General features: G+C 40.9%; 1 protein-coding gene and 1 long non-coding RNA gene across 3 annotated transcripts; both read right to left on the bottom strand.

The window, feature by feature from the left end:
• Positions 1 to 2,571: 2,571 nt before the first annotated feature.
• Positions 2,572 to 6,559, bottom strand: LOC118421057. Of its 2 annotated transcripts, none has more exons than XM_035828221.1 (4): positions 6,430 to 6,559; positions 4,247 to 4,360; positions 3,623 to 3,682; positions 2,572 to 3,291 (listed from the first exon to the last, which is right to left on the bottom strand). In XM_035828221.1, exons 1-4 carry the CDS (start codon positions 6,482 to 6,484, stop codon positions 3,110 to 3,112), a joined length of 411 nt encoding a protein of 136 aa, XP_035684114.1. In that variant the 5' UTR covers positions 6,485 to 6,559; the 3' UTR covers positions 2,572 to 3,109. The 2 variants fall into 2 exon arrangements, with proteins under 2 accessions (XP_035684114.1, XP_035684115.1); XM_035828222.1 differs by lacking the exon at positions 6,430 to 6,559 and adding an exon at positions 5,770 to 6,072.
• A 1,723-nt stretch (positions 6,560 to 8,282) lies between these two features.
• On the bottom strand, positions 8,283 to 9,363 carry LOC118421080. Its single transcript, XR_004831809.1, has 2 exons — positions 9,304 to 9,363; positions 8,283 to 8,703 (listed from the first exon to the last, which is right to left on the bottom strand). It is a non-coding gene; the product is annotated as an uncharacterized LOC118421080 (long non-coding RNA).
• Between the last annotated feature and the right edge of the window lie 716 nt (positions 9,364 to 10,079).

Below are 10,079 nucleotides of genomic sequence, written 5' to 3'. Positions count from 1 at the left end.
TTTGCTGGTAGAAGACACAACGTTTAGCGGGTCACAATGTTGTTGGAAATACAGCAGAAATCTACAAAATGGTTGAGGTGTTTTAGATTAAGAACTTTTCGGCAATCTCCCACCCTATGCCTGGATAATTAGCGCACCACAGTTTTCTTTGAAGTTAAGACTTTTCTTACTCCAAGACTAAAGTTTTGAATTGATCTTTTACCAAACGACTGTCTGCTATCTGTGCATAGGGCAAACAACCGAGCTTTGTACTAAAAGAATGAATAAAGTTGTAGCCATTGACAAAGCTTTTGTGGACTTCTATGATACGTGTGCGACGAAACGAAGAAAAGAAGACAACTCACATGTAGCGACACAGGCAAGAGCGACAGCGATGACAAAAACAAGTCCCTTCATGTTGATTTCCTCCCTTCTTACGGAGAGTTTAGTGGTACGTGTGGTCTAGCCGATATGGGAACGCCTTATGAGCGATCTGGTCGGAATGGTGGCAATTAAGGGATCAGAATGATCGAAATTCAAAACAAAACAAAATTTGTTACGTGTTGGATCTACTCTGTAGCGTTTCCAATCGACTTGCCATAATAGCTAGCAAAGATAGTAGAGGAGATCTTTGAGATACAGTTACTGAAACATTTACTTTTGAAACAAACATTGAAGACTCTTCCGACGCTTTTCTGTTAAGTGAAACTATACGTATTTTGAAATTGTGCTGCGAAAATGATGAAATATATTTTTCTTCAGGCAATATGTTCTGGGCGTTCCTTGCAGTCGCCACGTCTTTTGTTCCCATAAACAGTACGAGGCTCTGAAGGGGTTTACGGTGCTGCAACTTTCCTTGGTTTTACTGTTTTCTCCATGCAAGACCCCCCAGACGGCTGTCATAAGTAACTTTTGGCTTAGTAGGAACTCGCTTACCCCGTTGTCACCATCTTGTTCCACGTTAAAATACATGTTATACAACATGTTTGACAATCAACGCCCCCATTTTTACCCTCAAATATTAATCATGTGAATGTTCGTCTTTTGGAGCCTTCGCCAAAAATAGAAATTAGGCAAGTACATTGTAACGTTACCACAATGAGAGAATCGTTATTGAAGCGGGAGCTGTGAGTTGTTAATGTTTGCATGGGGGCTTGTATAGAGTTTTGGCGTCAAGTTCTATAGAGTTCAGGGTGAAAAATTTCTACACGTGGAAAATACAAATTTGAAGTCGAGACCTTCTACAAATGAAAGAAACCATTATGACTAGACTTTATCCATATCTATAATCCTAGAATATACAATTTTTTTCTTCAAATTCCCTTTGTACAGAGATAAGAGTCGTATTGCTCATGTAATTGTAAACAACAGTTATGGGAGGTGACGTGCTCAGTATTGTTTACTCCCGCACACCCGTGCCTGGCACAGTAAAGTTCGGTTATACCGGTTCTACGTGTCCTTTTTATGTTCAGGGGCGACCAAGTATCCAACGAAATGTCAAAGAACTCATTTCAGCACTATTAAGTCTAGCCAGTGTTTACACAATCTGTCGCTGGCTGGGGTTAATGACACTCATAGGGCGGCGGCAATTATAGGGCCCGCCGCTAGGGGCGCGATTTTAATCAGGCTACTATTAATACTAGCCTCCATAGCAGGCTCTCTGGGGCCTTTTTGGGCTCATAATGCACTTTTGCTGGCCATTTCGTTTTGTACTGGGTCTCTGATTGCTGGTCTTTTCTGACTGCCGGGCCAGAAATGGCCAGCAAAATAGTATTATGAGCCCCAAAAAGGCCCCAGAGAGCCTGCTATGGAGGCTATATTAATCCATCCACGACAGGAAGTCCAATATGTCGTAATGAGACCAACTTAACACAAACTTGTAACGAGCAAGACACAGACGACTCAACAGAAAGCGCTTCAGTACCTTGGCAAGGTCAAAGGTAATCCAAGATGGCGGCCACCAAAACAAGCCGCATTGTTTACATTTTTAGTAACTCCGAATTACCACCACTACAAGGGTCAAATAAAGTTCAAGGCAAAACGGATTTTGTCAAATGTTTGTAACCTTAAAGTTGAAACCACAGACTTTGTATATAACATGACTTTTACTCTGTTACACAAAGTCCGAACATCCCGTTTGCGACTTCCTTTCCTATAGTATCAAACTCATCATGATTGTGAAGCCATGGAATGAGCACCAGGTCTGACCACGTGTCGAAATCTAATAAGTTTTATGTACCAAGAATATTTTACTGTAACTTCTTCCTGAACGCAAGAGCTATCTAACACATAAAGATCGTGACCATAGCTTGTTCATAACACGAGGCCCCTTGTCTCGGCTAGCAGGGCTAGCCCTTTGTAATAGCCACAGGCTAGTTGGGCCACAGGTTTGCTGAACAACCACGCCTATAAATACATAGTGTACATCTCTTCTTTTCTGCATTGAACTTTTATGTCAGTAACAAAAAGCAAATGGGAGACAGAACACATTATGATTTGCGCAAAACAAGTGATCACCCGTAGAAATCATTCATCATAACGAGAGAATGAGGTGCAGTACTTAAGGTTGAGAATGAAAACAATCAGTCCAGCTTGTTTTTACCAAGTTTATTTCACCGCAAGCAGACTCACGGCTCCTCTACAGTGTTAGGTGGGAGAACTACTTCATCTTTCAAGTCAATGGAATATTCGTTAAAACGTATATCAAAATACTAATATCATCATCTTTGTTTTAAAACTTGGTTTATGTTTGAAATTGGATGATCCCGTAATATAGCCTGACAATAATCCTTTTAAAACGGTGGAAATAAGTAAGTTCGATTTGCTATGGATCTTCCTTATTTCAAGCAAAATCTTTCAGAAAGAAAGAAGAAAATTCGATTTGCTATGTATTTTCATTGTTTCAATTAAAATCTTTCATTGACAAAATATCAACGGACTAAGCCACACGCCTCGCTCCCGCAAAATCAAAGGCCGAAAATAACCAGACTTAAGTAGACACATCTCTCTCTTGTCTCGGCAGATCTAGAATTATCTGTCAGAGTGAAACGAAGCGAATTAAATGCATTGCTTTTAGCGGATATGAAGTCAGAATCGGACGTCATCCGTCGTCATGGCGACGTGCTGCTGGCTAGAACCCCGCGGCGTTCTTCAGGAGGACGGCCAGGGCGGCGGTTGCCATGGTGACGATGCTGATTCGAGCGGCGGATGCAGCTGAGGGCATGAGATCTCCCACGCAGCCGTCAGTGGTGCAGCAGGTGACACAGGTGAACACTTCCCTCTTCTTGCACAATAGGTGGTTCGAGAGCTTAGCTGGAGACAATAAAGTATTTCATCGTCCAAACAGAATGAAATATTGTGTCTTGGTTTATCTAATATCGCAAGAGCTATATACGTCATTGACAAAGTGCCTGCCTTGCCTGATCAATAGTTCGGAATTAGTCGATATCCGATCCGCTTTGACGTTTATGCTTCGGATGGTATAGCGTGCAAAAAATTAAAGCATACATGAAGTTTTGACTCTGCAGTTTGCCGTAACATAGAATATGTATGAATGTTTGATTATAGCAAGCCACTTAAAGCAAAACTTCCGAGAGCAATAATCATTGTGACGGAGAAGTAGATCCATGCAGAAAAAATGTACCTGCTTCACAACCGGCCCTTGGTGAGCAGTTGTTGCTCCACCCCTTTACACCTGCAACGCCTGAAAAAGTAGGACGCCATTTCACTTAATTAGTCAATATCAGTTACAAAGGTAGATGCATACAGAATGCGATGATGTACGTAGGACATTTCGTCTCTGATGATTGAATTATTGCAACTGAATATCTAAAGTTTTGGCTAATCTGGATATCTCTTCGAAACGTTGATTTTTTGCAGAAGTAGGGTGCTGGACATGATACAAGAATAGCTTCAGTATGATTTTTATAACGACCAGTTTTGGTCGGCTGCAGTTTTCTACTCCTAATTGTAAAAACGGGATGCACTTCATGTAAATTTAAAAAAAAACATGTTAAGCTACAAGACAGAAGCCTATTCTAAATCTACTTGGAGATCAAGAACAATACCTATACATTTGAGTTCAACCTTTTTTTACATCACCAGAACTAACCGCTCTTTTTACAACTCAATCTCTGGGCAGACATTTTTTTTTCTTCGAGAATGCTAAGAGTAGACAATGTGTGATGCTAAAAGACGAATATAAAATACGAAATACTATGCTGAAACACTGCAACGAATGAAGATTCAACGTCATAGCACGACTTACTTTTATAAGTTGTCATGCAGACGGGGTCAGGAATGGTGCAGTTAGACTCTGGTCGGTTCAGACAGTCCTGCCTGGTGCCAAGAGCCGCGCAAGTACGGCACTCCAGAGCACCACCTGAGGCGAAAACGAAAGGAAGCCAAGTTAACATTGTCCTGTCCTGATAAAAATCCCATAATGTACATACTTAACGGTCTGTGACCGCATCTGAACTGTGAGCAGCGACAACTGTCCTGCAGTACAATGTGAACCAGTCAGAATTGCCCTGAAGAAGGTGACAGACGGCCACCGAAACGTCGGTGAGAATAAAGCGTTGGTTGTGTAAAAAGAGTCTCTTTATTCCACAATGGCAGTAATGTTACTTTTGTTGAGTGAGGGCAAATAGACTATTTTTTCTGGTTGCAAATGTTTTACGACTTCTTAAAAACCGGTAAAATGATAATTACATTGTCATCGTCCACCTTCAAAATCTAACGTAACTTACATGGCATTTTCAAATTTAATTATGTAAGTTTCTCGTGCCATTATTAAATCGTCCTGTTTCATGCTTTTGCGTTTATATTACGGTTCAGGTGACGTCAAATTTTCTACGTGATCAATGCATTTCCAAAGTTGTGAGCACTGCGAAAAGTTAACTTACTGAAAAATAACATGAGAATCCGAAACAATCTCTTTAAACAAATCTATTTTTGATAATTCCACCCAACTTGAAACGAGAAAAATAACAAAACTTAGACTCGTAGGATGCAACATTGTCCTAAGTACAGCATGGTATAGTCTGTCATGAATGTATGCAGAAAATGTATTTTTAGCTCTGACTAGGCCTCCAATTATAGGCGTCAGAATGTAATTCAAATGTGAGAATGTCATGCTGTCTCGTCCTGATGTTGAATTTTTGATTCGTATCATGTCTATGGTGACGCCCGCATTTTATGGGTTTAAACGCACAAGTGTGAGGATTACTTTAGAGCATTAAAGCTTGAGAAGAAAAGAAGACCAACATGAATCGGTGGCATGACTCGGGGTAGCATCAATTAACATTCTTCTGCTGACGTCCCGGCCTGGGGCCGTGAGCTGACTAACGTTGTTGATGAATCAATTCAAGTCGGATGCCTCGAATTGTGGGTGCCAGTGTGTGATTATTGTACGCTACAGGTTGCACAATCACTCGGCCAAAGGCAGTGTCCTGGGCTAATTCGTGTTGCAGGAAGAAGAAAAAGCGTTTGCCGAGTCACAAAAACAATGTTGTTGTAGATGCTGCAAACATTGCCAAAAAGGAAAAGGGTTCTTAGCGTACAGTTGGTAGCCTCCCACCCTAGATGATTATTTACTTGAGTCTTTAACATTTTTTTCGTCCACGACTTAAGTTTTGAGTTGTTCTTTTACCAAAATACGATTTCTAATATGCGCAATAACACACAACCGAGCTCTGCAATCAAGTAATAGATAAGGAGGCGATGTTATCGTTTTAAAACGTTTCTTGCACGTCCGACAACAGACGGGGAAAAAAAAAGCGGATAACTCACATGCAGGGACGCAGCAGGCGAGAGCAAAACCGATGACAAAGACAAAACCCTTCATGATGATTTGCGCACTTTTTTGCAGCTCTTGTTGTGGCGTGTGCTCAGACAGAAGTGGGAGCGCCTTGCGTCGTGACTGACCTTAACGACCTTACCGGGAGCGTCAGTAACGTACAGTTTGCGTTCTTTGATAAAAATGTTCTTAAGGTCCGATTAAGAACTATTCCGATACTCCCAGGGTTTGACTTTGGACATCACCGACTATGAATATCGATTCACTAGAAAAAAAACAACGTTACAACATAGCAAAGAAGTTTTGAAGGCTCTAGAGACAAGATTTCGTTGCGGCATGCCATACTGGATTCAGAACTGTTCTCGTCCAAGACAGAAAAACCTGTTTGAATTTGAATATTAATTTTGGGCGTTCCCCTTAAATCATATTTTTTATATCAACTATTGGCTTAGTTGCTTTGAAGTTAAGATTGTTTTGCGCCCTAAACTCAAGTTTCGAACTGATCTTTTAGCAAAAGTCAGACGAATCTTCTATCAGTGGAAACACAACCAAACTTTGTTCTGAAAGAATGGATAAGCAGGGAGTGACCGTTGAGAAAGATTTTGTGCACTTGTTACATGGCGGAACGAACCAAAGAAAAAACGACAACTCACATGTAGCGACACAACAGGCAAAAGCGACGGCGATGACGAAAACAAGTCCCTTCATGGTGATTTCCTCACGTCTTACGGAGAGTTGAGTGGTACGTGTGGTCTAGCCGATATGGGAACGCCTTATGAGCGATCTGGTCGGAATTACAGCAATCAAGGGATCAGAATAATTTAAATTCTTCAAACAAAGTACAATTTCTTAAGTTTTGGTTCTTTTTATAGCGTTTCTCGCCGTCTCGGCTTAATTAACAATGATGATGCCTTATAAAAGAGATCTTCGAGTTATTTTTCCAGAGAAATTGACTTCAAAAACAGACATTGAATGCTCTTCTAATACTATGTTGTTAAGTGAAGCCGTACATATTTTGAAATTGTGCTGTGCCAGAGACAAAAATATACTTTTCTCCAGGCAACATATACTGGGCGGTTCTTAGTCCGCAAGGCAGTGTCTTTTGTTCTCACAAATAGCACGAGGCTCTGAAGTGGTTCACGTTGCTGCAACTTTCCTCAATCTGGCTGCTTTTTCTCTGGTAAGACTCCCGAAGACAGCCCAAAGTAACTTTTGGCTTAGTAGAAACTCGCTTACCTATCAACCTCTTGGTAACGAACATGATTTGCAGCATGTTTGGCTATCAGCACCTCCTCCTTTACCCTCATACATTAATCATGTACATGTTCTCCTTCTCAAGCCTCTGGGCCAAGAAGAAATCAGACCTCACTTGAGTGAATCGTTTTTGAAGCGGGATCTGGGAGTTGGTGATGTTTACATCGGGGCTTATATGGAGTTATAAAGAGTTGTTTGGGCTACCCTGGCTGTTTGTTAACAGCTGAACAAATAATTAAATAAATAAATAAAGAGTTCAGGGTGAAAATTTCAACACGTGGAAAGTACAGATTTAACTTATAAAATCAAAACCTTCCACAAATCATGAAAGAAATCTAAAGAGTCTAAAATTTATACAAGATTCTAAAAGTTCGTTCTTCAAAGTCCCCTTTGACTATTGATGAGTCTTATTCCTCGTATCATCGTAAACAACAGACAGATGGAGGTGACGGGTTCAGTATTGTTCTACACCCGCATGCCCGTGCCTGGCACTAAAGTGCGGTTATACCGGTTCATGTGTACCTCACTGTAACTAATTATATCAGCCGCTAATTATGACCAGAGGGGACAAAGTATCTAAAGAAATTTCAACGAATTGATTTCATTACCATTCACTATAGGAAGTCAAATGGGTCGTGAAGAAAGGAACTAAGGATAAACTTGTAATATGCAAGACATTGACGACTCGACAGAAAGCGCTTCAGTACCTTGGCAAGGTCAAAGGTAAACCAAGATGGCGGCCACCAAAACAAGCTGCATCAAAGGAAAGCCGTAGGGTCAAATAAAGTTCAAGGCAAGGCAGGTGCCTTGTGTCAAATGTTAAATCTTGAGACCTTCATTTTCCCCATAGAACGATTCGATGATTCTTCCAGATTATCCAACCAGACGGTCAGATGTGTCGGATATTATCCACCATCCTTCGTCAGTGACACTGGCGAAGGTTTAGTGGATACTATCCGAAACGTCTGACCGGTTCCAAAATCATATCCAGTTGCTTGAATAACTGCATTTTGTGGCATATCTTATTACCTGGATGTCTAATCTTCATCGACGCATAGTGTACATGTCTTGTTTTCTACATTGAGCTTTTATAACAGGTATTATGGGACATGTACAAACAGTAAAAAAGCAAATGGAAACAAAAACAAATTATGATTTGAGCAGAAAAAAATGACTATCTGTAGTGATCCTTCATCAAAACGAGAGAGTGTAGCTGCAGTAAATTAGGTTGACAATAAAAACAGTCCAAGTCGTTTTTACCAAGTTTATTTCACCACAAGCAGACCCCAGACGTATCATCCATTGTTTCAATCAAAATATTTCAGAAAGAAAGAAGAAAATTCGATTTGCTACGTATCTCCATTGTTTCAATTAAAAAGAAAGAAACAAAATTCTATTGTCTCAGCAGAATCATCTGTCAGAGTGACACGAAGCGACTTAAATGCATTGCTTTTAGCGGAAATGACGTCAAGCGTCTTTCGTCGTCATGGCAACGTGCTGCTAGAACCCCGCGGCGTTCTTCAGGAGGACGGCCATGGCGGCGGTTGCCATGGTGACGATGCTGACGCGAGCGGCGGATGCAGCTCCGGGCACACAGCCGTCAGTGGTGCAGCAGTAGACACAGGTGAAGGAGTCACCGGAGGTCTTGCACAATTGGGGGTTCCCCATCTTAGCTGGAGACAAGAAAGACTTTCTCTAAAGATCATCGTCCAGACGGATTGAAATTTCATGTATCATGTGTTTTGTTTTATCTGTGCTTATCAGAGCTGTACCAAATCGGCAAAGTAGAGACCCTGCCTGATTAAAATACATTGTAGTTTGGAAGTTGTTAACAGCCGCTTTGGATGATATATCGTGCAAAAAAATAAAGCATGCATTAAGTTCTGTATCTATATCTGTATCTATAAAGCCGGTATAACCGCCCTTCGTCGTAACACACCAGCTTCGCTGGCACGCGGCGCGGCAGCAGCTGGATATATTACACCGAAGGACCCGTCACAAGAAGATGCTCCTACTGTGCTTGGTGATAACATATTCCATTCTACGATAGTTCTGGGAAAATACGAATTTTTGAACACATCAATCCTAGGTGGGTAACTCTGGTACTTGAAGTCATGGCTGACTCTTTGTAGTTTATACTTGTACAGTTTTATAATGTGAATTTGATAAAGATATGACACCTTGACATAGAAGATACATGAATGTTAGAACGATTATAGAAAATTAAGGTCCGATCAAGATCATAACTTATTGTGCCATAGGGAAGAATGTACCTGCGTCACAAGCGCTCTGTGTTGTGCAGACGGTGCTAAACGCCTTTGTACCAAAAGCCTCTGAAAAATAAATAAAAAAGGTATATACACAGCATACAGAAGGTGATGATGTACTTATGATATTATACCTGTAATTATTTGCAACTCTACATCTTAAGCTAAGAATCTTATGCTTGCCAGAGGATCTGCCCTAGATAGTCAGGGCATGAGGCCACAGCGCGTCCATGTTCCCTATTCAAACAAGAATTGTAATATAAACATGATTGAATTGACAACGATTGTTTCTTACACTGTTAGTGTTACTGGAGGTGAACAAAGCAAGCCCGGCCGGGAGAGAATTGACCAAATGTATAGTCCTGTGTTTTAGCTGGATTTTTGCTGGATTTCTTTTTCGCCCTCGCGCATTAGTTGTGGGGACCCCATGGGATGCCATCCATAAAATTAAGCGAGTGTGGGCTAATTAAAAAAGAAAAGGACGTGCTCCATGTAAATGCCACAAAGCACGTAAAACTATCAGGCAGAACCGGACTGTACCACTGCTTCAACACGTACAATTGAATTATCATCTTCATTATCAGGACTAACCGACATTTTCTACTACTCAATTAATCTCAAAACTCATGTAGTACACCTTTATTTCATGAGAATGCTAAGAGTGGAAAAGGTGCGATGCTAGAGACGTAAGAAACGCTGAAAAAACTCATGTAGGGCAATGCGACAAAGCTAGATCTAACATTTGCTTGCCAATTACGACTTACTTGTATCAGTTGTCATGC

Source organism: Branchiostoma floridae, chromosome 8 (genome assembly GCF_000003815.2).
Source record: "Branchiostoma floridae strain S238N-H82 chromosome 8, Bfl_VNyyK, whole genome shotgun sequence".
Classification (NCBI taxonomy): Eukaryota; Metazoa; Chordata; class Leptocardii; order Amphioxiformes; family Branchiostomatidae; genus Branchiostoma; species Branchiostoma floridae.
Note: the sequence above shows the minus strand (reverse complement) of the source record. Positions and strands in the feature narration are given on the sequence as shown.